The sequence below is a fragment of the Mustela erminea genome, chromosome 2 (genome assembly GCF_009829155.1).
Source record: "Mustela erminea isolate mMusErm1 chromosome 2, mMusErm1.Pri, whole genome shotgun sequence".
Classification (NCBI taxonomy): Eukaryota; Metazoa; Chordata; class Mammalia; order Carnivora; family Mustelidae; genus Mustela; species Mustela erminea.
Window position 1 is genome coordinate 5,948,370 of NC_045615.1, and position 24,254 is coordinate 5,972,623.

The following is a 24,254-nucleotide window of genomic DNA, read 5'->3' on the forward strand; positions in this document are numbered from 1 at the left end:
CTCAAGAGGAGAAGGTTGAAAGCTAATATAAATTTTTAAAAAATCCACAAAGAGTGAATACCAAAAGGGACATGTAGACTATTTAGAAAGTGGATGGAGCTGGGAATGAATGAACTGATGAGTTTGAGTATTTGTGTACACACATGGACCGAATCACTGTTTCTGTATCAGGCTGTTCTGTAGGAATCTATATAATGTACATGTTCTTGCCCATGGGTCAATCAAATGATGGAAAAAGAGGGGGATGCAGGATGGGGGATAAAAGTCTAGTAAGTAACTGCAGTAATAATCACACACCTTTTAAACTTGTTACTACTGGTTTGCATCATTTTCATTTTACAACAGGAAGAGAAATTCCTCTCTCTTCCAAAAAGGTCTTAATTTCTACCTCTACTTACAATAAGTTACACGTTTATTTATTTAAATAATTGTAAAACATTTTAAAATTTTTCCCTTTTTTTGTTTTTTTTTTGTTGTTTTTTAAAGAGATTAAACTATAAGCAAACACACATACAACAACATTTCATCATTCAATTCAGGTTTTGTTTAAGAAAGTCTTCCATGCTGGTACCCTGTTTTGTTCAATTTTTTTTTCTGCATAAACTAAATTGGTATCTGAAAGGCTTCATAGAAAATAGAAACTTTCAACTTTTTTTTTCCTACAAAGAAAAACAAATAGTATCCAAAATATTAAGCATGAATTGTTTGCCAATTTTTTTTCTTAAATATTTTACAAACATAGGAAGGTGGTTCTCATAATGTTCATTAACAAAGAGTTGCATTTCTGCTCTTAGCACTGACTACGTCAATGACATCTTTTGTCCTTGTCCCCAAGAGGGTCAGTTTGTGTAGCCACCATGAGAGCTAGATGAGAAACGTGAGACCAGGTAAGATGCAGGTCCTTGCATACCTAAATCTGTCCGTCATGTTCATTCTGGGGCACAACTATCCCCGAAGAGCTCCTAGTGCTTTCTTCATTATTGGTCCATCAGAGTAAGTAGTTTTGTGCTCTCAGAAAGCAGTTCTTCCTCTTCTTTACATTGGGGGCACGACAAGCCCGGTCATGGCTGCAAGGAAAGAGAGAGATGGGAATGAGACTCAGAGATGCTTGTGCTTTGGTTTCTAACCCAGAGAGAGGGGCAGGGGTGGGGACTGACAGAGTCCGGTACAACGCAGGGAGATGGTGTGCTCCGCTGATGTGGGAACCCATTTTCTCCAGGTTTGGTCTAAACACAGCCTATCAGTGGCACGGAAGCCTTATTATCAAATCACTGCAATATAAACAGGCTGGTTGAAATTCTGCGGGGAGGCCAAGAGCTAGGTTTTGCCTTGTGTTATATTAATGGTTTGTATACTTGATATGATAGACACAAACATACAAAAAAACTATGTTTTAATGTATTTGCAAAATATATATTTTTCATCATTAGACTATCCTAATTTCTAGATTATATCTAGATTACATATTCTAGAACTATCTAGAAAACTCCAGGTGCCAAGCCTATCAAGTAACTTTCCAGGCATCATTTATAACATCATATATAACATTTATAACAAACAGGGCTTTCTATGATTCTAGGTTTCTATCCACTCTGGCTGAAATGTGGTGGGCTTCCCCCCCAACCCCCAAGCTCATCTGTCTTTAATGCTTACTACTGGTATGTGATGCTTGTTCACTGATGAATACTGATCCACTGAGATTGAAGACTTAATTTAGTTACTAATTTGGGAGTCACCCAATCTCCACTCTTCACCCCTCCCATTCCCTAGTAGTGCCCAATGTTTCCTCCAGCTAATGAAGACACAGATAATCCTTGTGCGGGGTACTGGGTCCAAGGTTTCCCCTTGATGTGGGAAACAAAGCAGCATCAGCAAAATGGGGAAAAATCACACAGCAAAATGCACCCCTCTGACCTTGGCTTTCAGGTGATGAACCCATAGAATTTTCACATTCTTGGAAATCACCAGAGTAGTTGCCTTGTGTCAAAACTTCAAGCCATATCTAGTATTTGATCCTTTGAGTTTTATTGTCTCTGGCTCATCTGGAGCTTATCAATGATCACAGAAGTATTTTGCTGAGTGGTGCTTACTAAACTGACAAGCAAATGGCCAAAATTCTTCCAGCTTGCCCCCAACACCCCCCCCCCCGCCGCCCCTTCTCTCCATGCCAGCTAGTCTTCTCAGGCAAAGCTGTCAGCTGCCTATTTCCCTGCCCATACAGCCTTTATTGAATGTTTGTGAGATCTGGATTAAGGTCTTACACAGCTAGCAAAGCCTTAATTATTTTTGCCTGTATTACTATATATTGAATCGATGTAACTTTTCAATAAAGGGAGTTCAATTCTGGACACTCCCTGATGATTTGGAGACATAGCAACCCTGGTAATTATCCCAGAGTGTAGGAGGGTTTTTTTTTTTTTTTTTCTTTTCCTGGAGGGAGCTGGAAAATGAATCAGGCACATAGTGCATAATATTATCTTGACAATCTATACTCATCACTGCAAATGCCTGATAAATGAGGTAGAAGGTGGGACAGTGAACACTGCACATAAGCTCTCTGGCAGTAGGATTCTGGCTCATTCTTTCAACTTGAACTTGTCTATTACACTTAAAACTCATCAGCCACTTCTTTTTTCTGGGTCCTCAGAGAGTTACCGAAGGAGCTCATTAAAAGGGCAGAATGCTCAAAGAAGAAGATCCAGTGCCATCTCTGCTATGTGGTGATCCTGAATTTCTGCTTGTAGAAACCATAGCCAACAGACAGAAAGCAGAAGTTAATTGGGAAAAAAGTAAGCTTGTGTATGGCGTTGGGGGTGGGGAGTATGTGGACCTGCACTTTGTCCAATTTCTTTCTGCCTTTGGCATTTCATGAGAAGGCAATAATCTCGCTTTGGTCCAGGTGGAAAGTAGGTATGGGTGAAGGGTGCGGAGAGGAACTGCACTATTCTTGTCCGTGGTGAGACAGTGGGCTGTCACAGCACAGGCCCTGGAGCCGAAATGTCTGAGGGTCATTTTACTGTGTGGCCTTGGGGAAAACTACTTCACTGAAGATGATGAGGATGGTATGACCTTCCCCTTCCAGTCACATGTGAGGCTTGAGCAAGATAATTTGTGTAAAGCGCTTGGTTCAAGGTCTTGCTGAAAACCAGCCAGTCTCAGAGAGGGCTGGTTGTACATGGCCTCTGCAGATGACTGAGACCATCTCACCTTACAAGTCACGAGCAGAACCTCTCCATCAGCCTATGATCACTCAAGCACCTCAGAACACACTTTGCCTCTCCTACTGTCTGTTTCTAAAAAGGTGAAGCTTCGTGTTTATCACCCCTAGAATCCCAGGAATCCTTCACTCAGTAACCATGACTAGAGCATTTGATGTCAACTCATTTTCTCCCTCTACGCATCGGACCTGGATGCAAACTGAGGAAGCATGGGAGTCTGTATGCTCTTCTCCCCTTCCTCCTCACCCTCCTTTCCCAGTCTTCCTTCTTCTTAAGATTCAGATCACCAGAGAAATTGAGAGGGAATTGTAGGATCTAAAGCAGGCTTCGGGGGGCACCTGGGTGGCTCAGTGGGTTAAGCCTCTCCCTTCAGTTCAGGTCATGATCTCAGGGTCCTGGGATCGAGCCATGCATTGGGCTCTCTGCTCCGCAGTGAGACTGCTTCCTCCTCTTTCTCTCTCTCTGCCTGCCTCTCTGCCTACTTGTGATCTCTGTCTGTCAAATAAAATCTTTTTAAAAAAATTAAAAAATAAAAAATAAAACAGGCTTGGGAGTTCTCAGTGTTCTATAGAAATGAGACTAGATCCCAGAGCCTACGTGTAACTGATGACATCATCACGTCCACAGACAAAGAACGGATGGCTCAGCCACTTCCTCGGTCTAACTATTCTGACCTGTGCTGACCAGGAGCTCACATGGCTAAGGACCCTAGAGAGATCCTTATTTTGGCTATTTCAGCTACTGCTACCTCCACAGAGAGACCTCACTATGACCACACAGATACTTCCAGCTCTTTGAGCCAACTCAACCCGGAGCAGGTAATACCACAGCAAGACTTGGGCATGCAGCAACAGGCAGGGTAGGGATTCGAGGCCATGGGAGCCAGTGAAAAATTGATCCTGGCCTAGTGGGTGGGCCAAAGCCAAACAAGCCCTATATGTGAGTCTCTCTGGACAGTACAGACCCAGAAGATCTGGGACCACCAGCTCAACTTCCCCAATGTGCTAGAGAGGAGGTAAGGGAGGGGCGGTAAGTGGAAGTCACGTTATACTTTTTCTCCTCAAAGTGAAGTTGAAAATGTTGGCCAGGGCTGTCTGGAACAAGGAAAGGTCTGCATCCCTCCTGACTTTCACCTACACCTATACTCCCTCTTAGCCTTTCATGGGGTTCCCACTCTGCATTTCCCCAATGAGACCTGTGGGCCCCCACTTGGTTAAGGAATGGACTAAAACCACAGAACTTAGAAAGGGGAGATATTGCCACTGAAGTAGGCATGCAGAAGGGAAAGATAAAGCAAAAACTTAACAGTTGCCAACAGTTATCAGTCTGGAGATGAAGCCATTCATAGAAAAAGTTCTGAGCATATCCACGAAGGGTGAGATGGAAACCACTGGCCCTTGAGGAGAGACAGGGCAAGTGGGCAACACAGCTACAGGCTGAACCTGTTTCCCTAGGGATCCGACATCTAGATGAAAATGAAATATATATATATATATACCTATTTTTCCCTCTCAAATAGACAGATGCTTCTGGATGTTCACACACTGGGTGGCATGTTACCCAGCTGCTTTGTCTAGATGGAAGTAAGACTTTTCAGGGACTCTTCTGAGTGCTGGGTTTCAGTTCCTATTTCAGAGTTTCTCTGTCAAGTCACTTGATTTTGAGGAGACACCCCTGTCTTTTATGGTAGAATGACACAGGAACCTACCATACCTCCCAGAGCTCTGCTCAGCCACAACTGGTGGATGAACCTTTACATGTGACCCAGAGGATCAGGAATCTATGCACAATCGTAAAGCTACTAGACAGATGCCGTCCCAGGGATCACACAGCTCATGCAAGGCTCTGCTGTCCTCAGAGGCTTTGAGAGGCAAGGGGTTAACCAACTTCTGCCCTGCTTGGTTTTATCAAACACTTGCTTGTCATGAATGTTTTCAGGTCAAGACATGAAGAAGAGCCTAAAAATAATGTGGCTTGTCAGGATCCATAGTCTTCAACAGGTTCCAATTTTCTCTTTCATCTTCAGCTGCCTCCCATTCACAGTGAGATGATTAGATTCTCATGTATTCATCACACTTCCTTTATGTTACGTCATGCTATATTTTCAGACATCGCTCAAAAATTGGTTTGATGGGTGATATTAATTTTTGTTCTTAGACAGTGTATGTCTTTTTTTTCTTTCTTTCCTGCTCCACCCTTATCTGACACCTGCTATCAATGTGACTGGCATGGAACCAGATTTCTCACAATGTGCTGGTCGCTCCTATCCATGTATACCGTGGGCATAGGTATGCACTGCAGATGGACAAGCCTATTAGGTAAGTAGCAGTCACCATGTGGTCTGCTGTGATCTGATGTGACCAGGCACCCTCTAGGAAATCATGACATGGGCCTATGGAAAGCAAAGGTCTGGGAATTCCAGACAGTCCTGGAAGATACATATGGCTCTATCATACTTAATTTTGTGACCTTGAAGAGCTGTCCGACTTCTCAGTTTTCCCCCTTCTTGTTCTCGGGTGGTGCAGTGGCTCAGTTGTACAAGCCTTCTGTGTCCCATGATGGAAACAACAAAGCATCTCTTTGTAGATAAATGGCTAGAGATAGGGACCGATGCTGTGCTGTCTGCTCTTACTTTGTTGGTCCTGTGGCCCATTTATTATGGTGGTACCAAAGTGATATCTTTGCTTACCTCTGAATCCATTTCCATTGCCACTGGAGCAGGCAGGTGAAGGGGAGCCTTGTGGCCTGATGACAGGGGCAAAGGCACTCTTCTGTTTGACAGCAGGAAAAACTGAAGAGGAAAATGGGAGGATGGAGGACGTGCTAGAAGATCCAACAGTGGGACTTGATGACATGACTGGAAAGCAAACGCACAATCTTCTTAGGAAAGGACAAACCTCTGAGTTAAATTCTGTCTTCAAGACATATAACCTGTATACATTCATTGAGAAATTACTCATTCACTCCAGGCACTATCCCAGATTCTAGGGATTATAACAAGTTGAATGTGACAGCATCCCTGCCTTGCCCTGTGGGGGGAACATACAAACAAAACAATGTCTAGGGTAACAACCCTACTGGAGGAATGTACACAATGCTGGCGAGACTCAGCAGGGAGACTGTTCTTCTGCCAGGGAATCAGGAAGGCAGCAGCAGGAGGTAATACTCTGATAGGTCTTTGTTCATGAGGAGAAGCCTTGACAGGAGAACATGGAGATCAACATGTGAAAAATCATCAAATCTACTCAAGAATGGAAACTTTTTTCACCCTAGAAAGAAGTCCTGTCTGGGTTCTCTGTGCTTTCCTGGCAATTCTCAGGGCTCCAGAGGTTTGATCTATGGAGTTAACATCTCTGAGAGTGCCATCTCTATGGGCCACTGCCTCATTAAATGTAAACGTTTATTAATATCTAGATTACCTCCCTCTCTCTCTACTTTCAGAGCTCCTGGGAAATGAAGTTGCAAGTCAGACCCCTCTGATGTAATGCTCAGAAAAAACACCAATATTAACAATAAAATTACTTAAAGGAAGCCAAAAGCTAAGTGTTTTAATTTCCAAGAAAAATAAAGGCGATTTCCACAATGAAATGCCCTACCTCTTAATGTCAGATACTCTACCAAGTTACATCATACAAGAAGATAATTTTATCTTCTATGTTCAACTAGCTCAAGTAAGGGGTAAACTAGAGTTCACAAGGGTAAAATTGTCAGATACAGCATCTTGTGGAATAAGGTCAAGTTCCAGGGACTTATTTTAGCACAATCTCCAGATTTCTGAGCTGTCACATGAGTTGGTACAAGAATTACTGGAACCTAGTGGTCAAAGCCAGGAATGGAAACTTCTGGTTCATATCTCCAGTGACCCAGCTACTCCACAAAGTAAATTTTGAAAGTGAGGACATGAGAGTGACCGACGATTCAAAGGCCAAGTCAAGGTGAATTGAAGGTCAGCTGTTCTGATGACCTGTGTAAGATTCAGTCCCCATTTCTCCCCTCTTACTATAAAGATATATTTTGTGCTAGGTCACAGAATTGCATATATAAAGCAATCATACAGCATACCTCCAATATGATGTCTTATATAGACAAACCAAAGACTTCAAACAAAGAGCTTTATCTAAAAACTGCTCATCCTTATATAGTCCTGATTTAAAGAGCTATGTAGAAGGAAGTATCCAAGCACATCTCTTTCTTTCCTCAAGTAACATAAATCAAAAGAATTGGAAAGGAGGGTAAAGTCTTGGAAGAATCTCACATAATACTTGAAGATGAAAAGGAGGACAAAATTGGGCTAATTCACTATTATAGAATAGGATACAGGGTTAAACATTGAGAATGGATTATAGTCACACTCTCAAGCAAAATCGCCTCTTTTCACATTGGCTTCAGCGTCAACGAAATGGGGTCAGGGACCTTTCCTCTTTGTGTAAGGCGCAGAATTAGAGGCCAAAGAAAAGCTGAGACTCAGGAGGCCCTGATTCTGACCACAGTCCAATCTCTGCTGCCATGATATGAACCATGAAGGCATCAAGATGGCGCCTTGGTTTCTGTGTCTGCTATACCACCACCTTCCCTCCTACACTGTTACAGAGGAGGGTTTTTATAAGGTGAATTAAGCCTACATATACACACCTGATTCTGTTTATATTCAGTGCAGGACTCACTTTTACAAATATTTCTTTTCTAAATAACAGTCCTCAACCTAAAGTAGATGCATTAGGTCAAACGTGGCTGCCTCAGTGGAAGAGTCACCTCAAACTTCACTTTAAGTGACATAAGACAACTGTTGCAGGATTGAATAAGCACAGGGCTATAAAACGCCCATTTAAAATAGGGGTGTATTTTTTTAGGATTTTATTCATTTATTTTATTTATTTTTTTATTATTTTATTTTTTTAGAGTTCCAAGATTCATTATTTATGCACCACCCCCAGTGCTCCATGCAATAATATGTGCCCTCCTTAATACCCATCACCAGGCTCACCAACCCCCCACCCTCTCCCCTCCAAAACCTTCAGTTTGTTTCTCAGAGTCCACAGTCTCTCATGCTTCATCCCCCCTCGGATTTTCCTCAATTCACTTATCCTTTCCTTCTCCTAATGTCCCCCCTGTTATTCCTTATGCTCCACAAGTAAGTAAAACCACATGATAATTGAAAGAGCCAAGATGACCTTCAACAGATGAATGGATAAAGAAGATACGGTCTGTACATACAATAGAATATTATGCCTCCTTCAGAAAGGATGAATACCATTTAAAATAGTTTTTATGTAATTTTTGTAAAATGCTAAATTAACTTCCAAATTAATTTAAAATTTAATGCCACTATATTCAAAATCCCAAAAGGAATTTTAATTTGTGTATTTCAACAAACACAATTTCTATGTTTGTCTGTTTAAAAAACAACAACACTGTAAGACCCAGAAAGTTTTGTGAATACTTCATAAGTACTAAGGAGGCATTTATCTTAACAGATATTAAAACTTAACAAAAAATTTACATCAATGAAGTCAGTGTTATACTAACACAGAAACAGGCAGACAAATCCCTGGAGAAAAAAGAGGCCAGAAACAGACCTGGATATATATGAGAACTGAAACTTAATAAAGGCGACATTTCAAATTAATGGGGACATAAATGCATGGGAACAATATGCAAGTCCCCCAGAGACAGAAATTTAAAGCGATTCCTCATGTTAAACACTAAGGTAAATGTAAGTGGACTAATCAGTTATTTGTTAAAACAAAATTATGAAGGCACTAGTAGAAAAATTAGGAAGGTTATATAATTTACATAATTCTTTCAACCTCAAAGCCTAAGGAGAACATCACAAGACTGGTCATGTGACCAAAAAAACCTTCCATAACAGAGAAAAGACAAGTTAGAAAAATCTTCCTGATAATTATTTAGATATGTTCATATCCTTGATAACTGATAGGTTTCTTACAAATTAATTAGAAAAAAGAAAACATCCCAATTAGAAAAGTGGGCAAAGGAAAGGAAAAGCAAAGTCACCAAAGGAGACAGGAAGGAAAATGACCAAAAGGTCTTTACAGACCTGAAAACCTTCAAACTGCTAAGTAATCAAATGCAAATTAAAACAGTAACAAGAGGATACTTACCACTTTGCGAAATTGACAAAGATTAAGAAGAAATGAACAGGCCAGGGAAACAGATACTCTTCCTTTTCTAAGGGGAGCATTCATCTCTCTGGGGAGGACTTTGGCAATGTGTATTTAAAACCAAAGTGTTTTAAAATGTGCATATTTTTTAACCTCGTAATTTAATTTTGAGAAATTAATCCCAAGGAGATAATCATAAATTTGCAAAAAAAAAAAAAAAAAAATAGATTCAAGGACATTTTTATAATTGTGAGAAATTGGGGAAAAAAACCCAGAAGTGACTAAGCAACAGGGTAAAGTATATTCACTCTATAAAATAGAATGCTATGCAAATTTTAATGCTAATGTTGGAGAAGAATATTTGATGACTCAGAAAGATATGCCTCCTAAGATGAATAATGCAAATTATGTCATAACATGTACCTCAAACCCAGGCTTATTTTTTAAGAAAACATACAAAGTAAAAGTTTAGAAGGATGCGATATAATCCAAACTTTTAACAATGTTCTCTCTGGTCAATGGATTATGAATGCTCTTGAATTTACTCCTTTCACTTGTCCCTATTTGCAAAGTTTTCTGTAATGAACTTGCATTACTTTTGATGTAGCAAAAACCAAAGCTGTTAAAATAAACAAGTGGAAAATCTCCATTGGGGGGGGGGGTGTAAAAAAACCAATATAACCCTTAACAATAGGCATAACAGATTTCCTGTGTGTTAATGCTCCTCTTCGATTTAAGGCTTTACTACCTGCAAACCAGGTTGCCTTTTAACCTTTCTGCTACACACACACACACACACACATACACACAAAGGCAAAGAGACTAATAAATTCTCAAATTCCTGGGAAAAGCTTCTTGATTGCCGTGAACTTCGCAAAGCAAACATCACTTCTCATCTCTGTTCCCCAGTCTTAGGATACAAGTCTGCATCATTGACAGATTTTACGGAGCCTAGCTTCATATCTGCGACTTTGATAATTCTGCCACTTTTCTTCCACTCCCTCTTTCATTTATCTCATGGCAGAATCCCATTAGCTGTGCATCAGAGTAGACATTATAATTTCCAAAATGTATCCTTCTATGGCTGGAAGGCCATACTTTAAAAGTTAACAATGGTCATGCCTGCACAGAAATAAAGTGTGTCATTTTTCTTTCCTTTTTTACGTATACATGCTTCTTAAATTGTGCATAATGAGAATGTTACTATTGTAACAGGATTTTTTTCTTTCCTGGAGAAGAAGACAATAGCAATATGTCAAGATGTTAACAAGGTTGGGTTGTTTTTTATGGTGGGAGTAGGCTTTCTTTTTGAAACTATTTCCATATGTTCTAAATTTTCTATAATCATCATTTAATACTCTACAATAGAAAATGTCTTGATATTTATTTTGAAAATATAAAAATATTGAGCCCCAGGGCATAGTCTAAGGCGATGTCAATGAAGTAGGACTCCCTGAACATAGGTTGGATTTCTGTATAGATTCTGTCCCAAACTTTGGAACTGTTTAGTGGCGATTCTGCTTTGGAAGAAGTGGGCCCATGGGTGTTGCAAGCTTGTCGAGTAGACCAACTGTGGGGACACCAGAGTGCACCATTTTAGGAAAGCTGATCACAACTGAGAATTTCTCTGGACATCTCTCTCTCTCTCTATGGACAGAGGCCAAAGAAAAGGCGAGGAAGTCTGGCCCCCAAATCTCTGTGAACATGGGGAGTTAAGGAAAAACCACTTTTCTTCTTATAAGGATTGACTGGCTTGCCGAGTCCCAGCTGGAACTCACCGGCCACCATATCCTCCTTTGCACTGAGCCATTGCATTTGCTGGCGCTAAGGGGTCTGTCAGCATTTCATTATAACCCCCTATTGTCAGGGGTTTAGAATTCAGCCATAAAAACTTGCACTGAGCTGGAACTTGGCACACACTGCTACCGCCAGGAAGTGAAGTTTGTATGTGAAATTGAAAAAACATCTGTTTGGCCATTTTTGAAGTCGTGTGAGAGCAAGAGCAGTAAAGATGCAGGTTTCTGATACTCTGCATTGGCCGCAATGCGAATCAACTTGACCGAGAGGCTTGGCTTTATTTCTTCTGAACGACTCTGGCAAACGATTGCTCCATGCCCTGGTCTGGCCGCATCGGACTCGTTTAAAAAAGACAACGAAAAATTGTAGACTGGTGTTTTTTAGACACAGGCAACAGAATTGACAAAATGGTTTCCCCTGGGCTGTTTTTTGGTATTTCCCAGAGAAGTTAAGACTTAGCTGGCTAGAAATACAGGTCAGATGTTATTGTAATGAACTCCGTGGGGTATTCAGTATTTTTGCAGTAGGGGATTTTATCGTAATGCAGGCACTGTTTGGAATCCATTCCCAGTCTGCGACTTCTTCAGACCCTCCTTCAGAAAAAAAAGGTGCAGATCAGAGGGACCCAGTAGGCACAAGGAGCAGGTTTGCTGTTGCGTTTCCCCCTTCCCGTGGGCAAGGGTCCTCTTTCTATTCTGCATACACTGTCTTGTTTTAGTGGGTGACTTAATGGGTGCTATCATTTTCCTTGCGGCAATGGGACTGGATAATCAAGCAAGGCTAGTGGAAGGAAGTTGTTACTTGCTGGAGTGGGACGGTCCCTTTCTGACTAAAGGAATTACCTTGTAAGAAACATCAAGCAATTACCCAGTGGATATATTCATTTATCTCTTCATCCTCTCTCTGTGTCTGTCTGTCTCTCTCTCTCAACCCTACTCACCTAACCCCTCCCTGTCTGTCTTTTGCTCTCTCTCCCTCATCACCACACTACTACTACTATATTATTATATTGGCCATTTTTGAGCTACAAAAAATGACAATTTATGTGGTTCAGCCTCATACACAGATGCTTGTTCATAAATGGTACATCAAACATGTAAAATTACCATTTGGAGAAACAAAACAAGTAATTCTATAGGGGTCAGTTTAATTGTATATTATAAATACATGAAATATTTCTTATATTATTGAATGATTTTAGAACATGGTCTTCTGAATCTGACCACCTATTTCTATTCCTATTTTTACTTTTATGAATCGTTAAGTCATGCTTATTCTTCATATCTTATAGGGGAAAATGATAGTAATAATTATGATTATAGCATGGCATAAGGTTGTTCTGAGGAGGCAATTGGACTCAATATGTGAACACGCTTTCTAGGCTGCGAAGCAGAATGCAGTTGTGGGTTACTCTTATTGTTGTCGCCATCATTCTATCATAACCTTTCATAGTGGCTCCCCTGCCCTTGTGTCACTTGCTGAAGATGTGGTCCCTTCTACACATGGGGTAACCTCTCTACAGTGATTCATGGGACAAGTCTCTCCACGATCTCAGCAACAGAAAAATCATGTTTCTCCTGTGCTACCCTACCCCCAACCCCAGTGAAACTGTGTGGACATAAAATCTGATAACAAAGAGTGTTTCTCTCTTTGCTTTCCCTTCTTGTAAGCCTCCAAACCAAGTCAATGGCTCCCTTGAATACACTGAATAACATCCAGACTAGACCTTGAGTTCATCTGATTTTCCTATCCATATTTTTTTCTTTTATCTCAGTTTCTTATAGCTGTTATTTTATACTTTCATAACACTCATCTCACTATTAGTATCTCCCAAAATGTTTTGGAACAAGAGAAGGTAAAAATAAGTAAAGAAATAAATCAAGCCAGCACAAGTTTATTCATCGAGACCACTCGGATCTAATAGATCTGGGCCATCCAACATGACACAACATAGAACTCATGTCTTGGCAGCAACAAGATTTTAGTTTTAGTAGAAGAAACAGCCTCTATTACCTCTGCTGTTTGGTCACTATGTCCTTAACACACTGAGTAGACTCTCAAGGCTAATGAAGTAAATAGGGAACCCAGAAGTAACCCCTGGTTGTATGTCCCCAGGGAAGCAACAAGGCTGCAGAAGAAGCCTCCAGACCCTTGGCATGTCACTCCCTGAGCTGCGTGGAAATGGCTGTGTGGTGTCCTTGACTCATGCTTGTTCCTGGCATAGGGGAACCACTACTCTGGGTGAAGACAGGGTCTGCTCTAGAGCCTTGCGACAGGAGCCAGCATTTCAAGAACATTCCACTCACTCACACAGACCCTCCATGGTGGTTTCTCTCCTGGCCTAAAGTATTATTCTCTAGGTAGGTTTGAGGACACATATTCTCTCAGGCTTCTTAGTCCTCAAAGCACCCAAATGAGTTTTCACAAACCCCTAGGACATCTAGCTAGCCCAGATTAAGATCAAGAAGTCCATCTCAGATCACTCTCTCATGAGTAGCTAAATTCCATCTCTCAGAAGGTACACAAGGAAGGGAGGGCCATGTAACAAAGTGACCCAAGAGTGTGGTATGACACACAGGTGACCAAGCCACAAATTGTGTTCAAATGATGGCTCTGCACTATCCTACTGGTGTGATCTTGGATGAGTAAACTGCTGTGCACCTCATCCCCCTCACCCACAACAATGAGAAAGTTCTCACGAGGATGAAAGAAAAACCTCTGAAATTGCCTAATGAAGAGCATAATAGTAACTGAAATGGAAACTTCATTCCTTGTTCCCATCCACACAAGCCACATACATCTGCCCTCTCTTTATATAAAGCAAATAGCTTCACTCCTTTTCTTCCCTTCAGAAGGTTTGGAGCAACTAAGTGCACCAAAGTCTAGCTAAGGGAAAAGAACAAAAGGCATGAAAGACATTTCCTTGGAAAATTGGGCTACTCCTCAAGAAGTCAGTAAGACATCGGTAGGGGTGTAAGTCTCCCTCAAAAGGCTGAAGAGTAAAACCCAGGGACAGAGACACGGGGAGAGCCGGAGAGATGGAAAAGCCACTTACTTCCATAAGGGGAGCCTGTGGGGGAGCCGTTTAGAAATCCTGGTGACCCTGGGACGCCCAGATTGGCCATGGGGACGTTGCTGTAGCCATTCATACTGTTACTTGAGGTGCTGTAGTTAGACTGCTGGGGGGTGGAGCTGGAAGAGTAGCCCCGTGGAGAGATGCTGCTTGTGTTGCGGATGTACCCTGGACAGCAAGGAAAAAGCCCAGATAAATGAAATGGCAGAGACCAAATATGGCGGCATAGGCCCACATGGTCCCCCTGATTATAGATTATAGGTCCCCCCGATTATAGATTATAGGTCCCCTTGATTATAGAGCGCTCCAAGCCACCCCTGGGCAGGGGCGGAAGGTCTGCAGTTTGTCTTCAGCGTTTATATCCTCCTTTCCCTTCCCCATCCTACACAAGGCCATGTCTCTGAGGGTCCCTCCTTCCTCTTTGTTCCCATTTGCCGTCAACATCTCCAGCTCACACAAAGGAGTGATGACTAATCTTCCTAACTCATGAGAGCCCTATGAGATCTTAATGACTATCACTGAGGCAAGCATTTTGTGATCAAGTAAAGCCTGGCAGATATTGTGTGCTATAGCCATTCCTTGAAGATTCGCATACGTGGGTCCCAGAGAATAAATAAACCAGTTTAACTTTGCTAACCTAGTGTTTCCCAAATTTAGCACACCACAGTATCTTTTCTGGGAATGGTGAGCAAAAGGCATCCTAATAACATCTCAAGGGCCACTCGTAATCTGCAGATCATACCTTTAGAAAAGTTAGTTCAAGGCTATTACCATGCCCGAGTGGAGGTGGGGAACATCTTTATTTAAAAATTGTTGCCAAGTTCATCTAAATGCGCTATTCTTTGACCAAAGACGTGGAAGCATCAGCAATTGATTATAGGGAGATCTGGTCTGTGGGAGGAATGTGGAAGGAACAAGTCCTCTCCATACTTCCAAAACCCTGGCACGGAGAGACCACCTAAACCATCCTGAAATAACCCACTTCAGGTAATAGTCCCTAAAGCTATTTTTTGAAAAGCTCTTTTTTAAATTTGAAGGGGAAAAAAAAAAAAAAGGCAATCATCTGTCTGCACCCACCCTGCTGTAAGAAAAACTCACCCTGGTCATGAGAATGAGGACTTCCCTTCCAGTGGATGAGTGAAACTGGAAATACAACTATGCCAAGGTTAGGGACATCCTTAGGAAATTTATGATTTAATTTTTAAAAATGATAAAAAATGATTTGTGATCAACTTAGCCCCTTAGCAAAATCAACCTCAGTGACAAAAATCTTTATGCAATATACTTCACGTGTGAAAAGCACAGATAACTGTAAAGTGTGCTGCTCTGCATTTGCAAATGAGACGATACACAAACAGAAGTCACTAAAGGAGACCGAACCACTCTGCCTCTGCTGCTGCGAAGAGAGGGTCATGCATAACAAATGACAATGGCAATGACTCATCTTCCTTCCACTGTCGAAGATGATAATCACAATAGCAGAACTGCACATTTTCGTCAAACTACACCTGTAAGTCTAGTTTCAGGAAGTCAAAACCCTTTGAAGTTAATCATAGTTCATCTTAACCTTAAATATTTGCAATTAAAGGGTCCCAACTGGGCCCAAAATAGCCCCCCAATCTCACAAAACACCACCTATCATGTTGAGATAATCCAATATAGGATGGTACTGCTTATCTGGGGACATGCTTCTTTGATTGTATACGAATCAAGCTTTACCTCCCTCTGCTTAAGCAAAACCAACCTTGTAAATGGATAGGATGTTTGGAATTTCGACTCTGAGAAAGGGTAGTACCTTGATTATTTCCCTGTGTTGACTCTGAGATGCTGACCCCAAGCTGGCTGCTGTAGGAATTGATGCCCATCATGCCACTGTGAGCCGGGGAACTGGAGAGAGCTGGGAGCTGGCTGGGGTTCCTGGGGACGCTGTACAGGGCTTCAGCAATGTCTGCAGCTCGCTTCAAAATGATGTCCTGGAAAATGGCAGGTGGAGGTGAACATTTTTAGGCAGCGCCAAGAGTCATACTCAACAGTGTAAGATGGGAGCATCTAACCTGGTTATTGTGTGGGGTGCCATAGAGGGCCTCCACTAGATCCGCCGCTCTTTTCAATAGCATCTCCTAGAAAAAAAAGCAGAAGGGGTGAGGAAGAAGCAAAGGTAAAACCCGCAAATGGCCAACTCAAATGAAAATTATGTATAAAAACAAAAAGTCTAGATGTCATCCCTAAAATATAAATAACTGGCTACGAGGTCCTCTATTTGGTTTGACAGGCAGAATTTAACTGCACATATAAATCCCTCTCTAAATACATATGTACACAGAATCCATCTAGACAAAACGGTTCCTTCCATCCGTGATTGCGCCACCAAAATAAAAAATGACCAGATGAAAGATGGAGTTGGTTGAAATTACTAAGTCATGGAAGTGCCATTAAAAACTTTCAGACCATTCCATTAAAGAATCTGGTACTCTAATTAACCAAAAATTCTTAGAATGATTGACTGACCTGAGTTTAGCTGCTTGCCAAGGAGTTGTTCGTAATACTGAAATTATCTTGGCAGTGCCTTCTGCAAAATTCTATTCTAATAAAGATGAATTCTTTCAATAATATTTCCCCCTGTTCACTTTAACCAGAGAGAATTAGTAATCAGTAATCCCTTTCGTCTCATTTTGTCTTTTCTACCTCCTGTTTTTAACAGCCTTTTAAATTGCTATTAACCTACTTTCCAGATATCATCTAATTTAATGGTGGGGCTGGGGATTTTTCCAAGAGGAAAATGAAGGTGTGATGCAGAAGCAAATGTGGTACTTGAATTTTACTCACAGTACAGAAAAGAGAACATGGCATATGATAATTTGTGTGCTCAAAATGCAAATGTAGATGTTAAAATTTAATAACATCTCATTAATTGAATAGCTAATAAATTAATGTATTTTTCAATGACAAAAGCTAGAATAATGGGCCAGATTTATGATATGATTGTCATAAGCAAGTTCACTTAAAAGCAAAACACTTCATAGACATTTTCTATGGAGGCATTTTTTGCTTAATTTAATATCTATATACAGGGTAGTTCCTCGATGAATAAATGACTGTAGATTAACGTGTCCCTGCAATTATGGGTGAATAAAATTATATTCAAATACAAAGGAGCGGGAACTTACATTTTTAAGCCATTACGCAATTATTTATTTTCATAAAGTTGCCAATGTTTCATAAGCTGGATACTTGTAGTGTATCTATTTCATAGGACCCAATTTTCAGATTTCCTATTCCCTTGGATATTAATCACACTATATCTCGGAGTTAGAAGATATTTTATGTGTACCTAAAGCTTAGCCAAATTTCAGGGCCTAATGTAATTTTAAAGGGACTTAATTTGCTGGATTTATCTAAGTTTGCTGAAATCCCATAATAAGGTTTTCACCTGTCAATTTCTAAAAGGTTTTTGTTTTTGTTTTTGTTTTTTTTACCTTAGCTAATCTCTCTGGGTCTCCAGGATGCCTTGGGATGACCTTCTGGAGTCTCTGAAAGCCATAGTCTATGGTGGGTTCATTTAATGCTGAAAAAGAAAAGTCCTCTTTTTGAGTATGTTTCATGGCCATAAACAAAGCCTCTAATTAAGTCTTCCACTGGTAATAGAAAGGTGCTGGTATTATCTGAGAATTGACGCATAATGGATACGATTAGTTAAGGATAAAGGTGACATTGGTTAATTCACATTTATAAGTCTGGAATGCATAGTAGTTTAATGTCTTTGCACTAGAATGATATTTCAAAACATCAGGTTGATTACACTTACTTTATTATTTCTGCCCAAAGTGCACACAACTTAAAATTTTCTGCTCACTCTCAAATAATCAGAAATATTACACAATTAACCATATCCCAGTTTTTTATAAAGATAATAAACTACCCTTACATGTGTTTTCCTCCTTCCCCCTTCTCTTTCCCAAGTATACCTTTATCATCTATTCATTCTCCTAATTATCACTTTTTCTTATTCTCTCAAATATTTACATACATCCATATACAAACCTTCTGTGAGTTTATTCTCATAAAGCCCTGTTCTTATGCATAGTACACTTGCAGAATTTGCAATTACCGTTTGCTACATGTACATTCATTCGATGTCAGGCTCTACCATAGCCGGAAAGAGTCATAAAATAGGATGCATACTTGCTTTGTGTTGCGGAAGACAGTGTCGGGCACATAGGAGGGGCTTAGTGCTTAATGTCAGTGGTTGTACAATGAGGGAGGCAGGGCATGAATGAACGCTTAACTTCGCATTTCTACTGTGCTGAAGAGTTTTTGGAGTTGAGCCCCTTCTTCTTTCACCTTCCTCTCTTCCTCGACTTCTTTTATTTTTTTTAAAGATTTTATTTATTTTTATTTGAGACAGAGATAGTGAGAGAGAGCACGTGAGCAGGGGGGGGAGGGAGAAGCAGTCTCCCCACTGAGCAGGGAGCCTGACTCGGGGCTCTATCCCAGGACTCTGGGATCTGAAGGAGGTCCCCCAACTGATTGAGCCACCCAGGTGCCCCTCTTCCTCGACTTCTTAAAAGTCTTTTGTTTAAATTTTATAGTTTCAAAGTTAATGCATAATCAAAGTAAAGAAAAAAGATGCAAAAGATAAAATAATAACCACCTGCACTCCCATTAGGCAGCAGTAAACACAGGAGGGTGTACTTCCTTTTTAATCTTCCTTTTTGCACATGTGTTTTGTGAATATTTGTTGCTGTTATTCTAAGTATCAAAGCAACACCTTTTGTTTTAAAAGAATTATAAAAAAATTTAAATGTGGAAGTAAAAATACAATCATCCATAACCTCACCATTTCAGAGATGATCTGGGTTAACATTTTTGCTTATATCTTTTCAGATTTAAACACATGCACATACTTAAAATCATTCAGAGACATCCTATTCACACCATTACATAACCTACTTTTTATCAATTTAACAATATATCAAAATTTCCCCAGGTTATTAATTATTCTTTTATAATGTTATTTAAAATTCCTGAATATTTTTCCATGACATGGTCTATAATTTATTTAAATGGCTTCTTAATGTTTGGCATTTAACGTGATCCGTAATTTCTCACTATTATAAAAATCAGAGCAATAATTATCCACCATGTATAGCCTTAATGATTTCAATGGGAAAACTCCAAGAATCAGAATAACTGGACCAAAAACTGTATTTAAGGACTAACACACATCACGTCGAACACTTCTCAGAAGAATGTATAAATTCATACTCCCTCCAGCAATGCATGTGGTCACTTCTATTTGGTTATTAATCAGTGAGATTGAAGAACTTCTTATACCAGCTGATAGTTTTAATTTTTTCTTTTATGACCTGCTCATTGATACTTTCTGCATTCTTCTGTTAGGGGCTAGTTAGGGGCTGTTAGGGGCTAGTCATTTTCTTTTTTTTTGTAAAAACACTTTACATATTCATATTTTTAATGCTCTGGCACCATGTTACAGTATCCTAACATGTCTTTAGGTATTATATGTAGAAAGACCATCCCAATTCCACAGTAAGTACGCATGCGTGCGTCTGTGCCCACACACATACACACACAATATGTGTGTGTATTTGCATATACATATACCAACATATATGAATTCCTCTCCTTTAGCTCTACCAGTAAAATGTGTACTGCTTATCATCTAGGTAATAAGTTTTTTATTTTTTATTTTGTTTTTTGCTATGTTTTTATCATCTTCATGTTTTATCATCTTTTTGTAAATATGATTACTCCCTCTTCACATTTTCTACAAGTTTTACTGGTGCCTAGAAACCCTTTTGGTTTTTATATGTCTGTTCAGGCAGCTTGTGAGGGGAGTGGTGGCTGAATATGGCAGAGTCATTAAGAGAATCAGTTTTAGAGTCAAACTGATCTTGGGTTTGAATTCCAGCTCCACTATTAATTTCTCTACACTTATGTTTAAGATCCATTTTATGGGTCTGCTGTAAAAATTAAAAGGAACCACTTATAGAATGCCCCCAACATAGTTCTTGGCACAGAAAAGTTCTTAACCAATGGTAGTTATCTGCTATTTTGTAACCAACCCCCTGTCAGATATCATTAATTATTTCTGTTCATTCTTAGGATCATACGTTCACAGCATCTATGTATTTTATCTGTATATTAATTCCAATTAGTTCTTTAATCCCACTCTTGTGTTGGCTAAAATGTCCCCTACTGCCTAAAAATGAGGATGATGGTGGATATCCTTGCTTATTTTTCTCTGAATGGGAATGACGCTAACATTTTATCATCATTATCTCTTGGCTAAAAGTTTGAAAGAACCCTGTGAAATTTCTCTTGTCAAAGTCACCGAAAATATTTTAGTCAAATGAAGAGGAAATTTTCCATTCTTTTTTTTTTTTTTTAAGATCTATTTATTTGAGGCAGGGGGAATAGCGAAGAGGAGAGGGAGAGGAAGAGAGAGACCATCCCAAGCAGACTCTCCATTGAGTGTGGAGCCTGACTTGGGGCTCCATCCCATGATCCTGAGCTAAAACCAAGAGTCAATTGCTTATCCAATGGAATCACCCAGGTGACCCAGAAATTTTCCATTCTTATCATAAATGTGAGTTATGACACTGAAAATACTCTCCTGCTGGAAATGTATCCACCCACACCTTTCCTAAATGTGTACTTCCCTGTTTCACGCCTACCTCCCCAGCCACGCATCTCAGTCCACATTGAGGGCCACTCTTCCTCCATCTTACAAGCACTGCTGCTCCTCACACCTGTTTACCAAGCCGCTCTTCTGTCTGGTTATATGTTCTCCTGCATCAACCTCATCAGTGCCCCTGTGATTTCCATGTCAAACTACACGCTAACTGTCACAAATCTTTATCTCTAGTCCAGATAGCTTGCCTGAGATTCTGCCTTATCTTTCCAAGTATTGGCTGGAAATTTCCCCCGGGATGGCCCATAGACTCCTCCCACCCAAGATACCCCAAGCTCACCCGACTTTGAGAGAATAGCCATCATCCATCAGATTGCCAATCAGAAACCTTAGGGTCATTCCTTACTTCTTAATATCATTTGTATTTTTCTAGAAAACTCATGTACCTCATCAATATTTTAAATGTTCTAGCACAGATTCTACACAGATATCTAAAATTTCTAATCTATTTGTGGTTTTCTCCCTCCAAACCCTGATTTTTGCAACTTTCTAAGTAATCACATTTCTAATTTTATCTTCCTTTTGTTCCGAAGAGAATATCCTAAAATTTTGAGATGCCTGGATATTAGTTAGTTATTCTAGTTCATTGCATTGGATTCAAAAAGGTGTCCTTCAGAATATCTGTCTTTTGGAATTTATGTTTTTTATGTATTAGTACAAATGAATTTTTTCTGTGTTCCATGGGTAAGGCTTTAAATGCATTATGTAATGTATCTCTTTGACTCTATTATTTAACATATTGTTATTGCTACTCTAAATTTACCCTTCCACATTCTCTTCGTATCTTTCTGATAGTTTTTTAGTGAATATATTTTTCTCTAGTAATGGGAAAGGTACACATCCTATTTTAATTGAAAGTAGTACTTTCAGATTTTTCTAAAAATATTTCTATATTTCTAATTGTTTGAGTCTGATAAGCCCCTCCACATATAAGGAATTTTGCCCACCTTTCATTCCTGCACCTCACACTTTCCACTTTTACATTTTGGTCAGTCACTTTCTTCAGCTAATATTACTATCTTTAGATCTTCTATGATCTGTATCTTTTAGACTAGTTTTCACATTGACATTAAGCTTTGCCATTATATTAACAATAATTGAGATATCTAATTTCACTACTTTTTCTCCCGGCCAGGAGTCCTGTGATACTATAACTTTCCCATTCTTGGGTTCTTTCCTGGTTCAGTCCTCCAGCAATCAGGGTCCGTTGGTAAGAATAAGAGTTGAATCCTGTCCATGCCCTTGAAATAAGAGAGTATCTTTGTGTTCCTCCCATGTAAATGACAGTGTCACTGCATGCAGCATTGTTAGGAACGCTCTCTCTATTCAAAATCGAATTTCTGTCTGTGTTCTCGTTCTTACCCTGAGAGGTGGGGACGGAGGAGGCCTAGAGGGAACGGCGAGTCCAGCTTCCACACATGCTCCGAGAGGACTCTGTCCACTCCCACCAGTACGACAGCACAGAATTTCTGGAATATTGATGACACCAGCCTAGCTTCAACCACGAATACTAGATTTCCCTTTTTTGTTGTTGTTTTGTTTTCTTGAAAATATCCTCTGGTATATTCTGGGACTGGGGGCAGAATAAACACTTGGACTCAAATTACCATTTTACCCGGGAACGCATGTAAAAATAGCTGCGTGTATCATTGGAATCATTCTGTAAACTTTTTTCCCCCCCACTTAGCATTATAACGTCAGCAGGTTCTGAAGTTTGTTTGTTTGTTTTTAATAACAGTATTTTCCACGGCTGTATTCAATAATGAAAATCGTTACTGCCGCTGTTAGAATTTACCAAAGGCTTGCTATAGTACGGGCACTGTGCTAAGCCTTTTACATATGTTAGCTCATTTAACCCTCATTACAATCCCACAATTTGGGTTTTATCTCTATTTTCAATGCAGTTCCAGGCAGTAAAGGTGGAATTTGTACCCTCGTTTCTCTAACTCCAAGGCCTATGCTTTAACTTTTTCTGCTGAATTAGAGATGTTGTTCCAAGCCCTATCTATATATGCCAACAGCTGCCTGGGCCAAAGCCTACCTCTCTGCTCTGAGCTGGTGAGGAGCAGAGAAGAGTGCTGAAAAGTGGCCATGCCATCTCCTTCCACCCACACCCCTGCACCCACTCACCCCCCATGCTTCCTCTTCAGCTTCTAGCAAAGGGCTGCAGATCTGCAAAGTTCAGCCCTGCCGGGTTGCCTGACTTCTCAATCACGGAGTATGGGAGAAGGGCCCCATGTGGTATCAATCAGCAAGCACAAAAAGCTGCCCCCCCCAACCCGTGCTGCATGGCCAACAGACCTAGTGACAAAATGCTCTAAATCAATCATTGCCTCGTCTTTTTTCAAATAGGCACTATTTCATTACGTAGGGTACCGATTTTCTTACATGGAGAAAATGGAAATGATAGATATGGGTGTGCTCACAATATGTTGGCTATAAGGTAAGGGACTATCCCCTGAGGCAGACTGTCTAACCCCTCCAAGGCCCCTCTGGTCTCTACTACTGTCTTTGTCCTTTCTTCCCATTTGCACAACCACTCCCCCAAGCAAGCTCTCACTCCCTCTCACTAGAGCTCCAGGGGTCTCCCCATGACCACCACTAATCTCATTATCCCTTGTCCTTCCTGCTGCTTGCAGATGAATTCTCTAAAGCCAGGCTTTAATCAGCACGGGGAGGTGGGATGTAGATGGTGCTTTCTCTTTCACAGAATTGATCCCACATTTGTACCCACTGTTGTTCCCATTAAATAGGAAACTGCTGGGACACATGGGTAATGTCTGGTTTATCTTGCCTGCCCTCCCGTTCTCAGTCCCAACCCAAATCCGAAATAGCAGACTACCTTGACCACACTGGTTTAGCAACTCGTGTTTTAAAATGAGTAAGTAGACTAGGCATACTCATCTATTTCTGATGTTGAGCGTTTTTTGGCAGGCCCCTGCCAGACTTCATAGCGCAAACAGTGGGATGGGCGGTGTACCCCAGAGGACAATGGTAAAAACATGCTGTCATCTATACAGACAGGGAAAAAAAATCTCATGCGCGTGCACACACGATTTCATTTAATCATGTGCTCTCTTGAAATACAAACCGTGAAGTCGAAACCATTTAGTCAATACCAAACCATAAGAAGGAAAGTTAGTCAATCCTTACAGTTTTCAGCCTTCAAAACATGGAGATGAGGTTGGACAACTTTGACTTTGGTTCCAAACTGACTTCCCAACTGACCAGTTGCTTTTTGCATCCTACATATTCAGCCTCATGTTGAATCCCAGTTTCATTCCATCTACCACCCCCAACCCCCAACCTCCCTGGGTGTTCTCTGATAT

General features: G+C 40.4%; 1 protein-coding gene across 2 annotated transcripts in view; it reads right to left on the reverse strand.

The window, feature by feature from the left end:
* Positions 1–468: 468 nt before the first annotated feature.
* EBF2 (EBF transcription factor 2) overlaps positions 469–24,254 on the reverse strand; it is a 188,056-nt gene continuing 164,270 nt past the window's right edge. For both annotated transcript variants that reach the window (XM_032332212.1, XM_032332213.1), the window contains exons 11-16: positions 17,687–17,775; positions 16,265–16,330; positions 16,006–16,183; positions 14,193–14,378; positions 5,908–6,075; positions 469–1,067 (exon numbers count right to left, since the gene is read on the reverse strand). In XM_032332212.1, the coding sequence (XP_032188103.1) occupies positions 1,036–1,067; positions 5,908–6,075; positions 14,193–14,378; positions 16,006–16,183; positions 16,265–16,330; positions 17,687–17,775 (719 nt within the window). In that variant the 3' untranslated portion in view covers positions 469–1,035. The remainder of the gene's footprint in view (positions 1,068–5,907; positions 6,076–14,192; positions 14,379–16,005; positions 16,184–16,264; positions 16,331–17,686; positions 17,776–24,254) is intronic.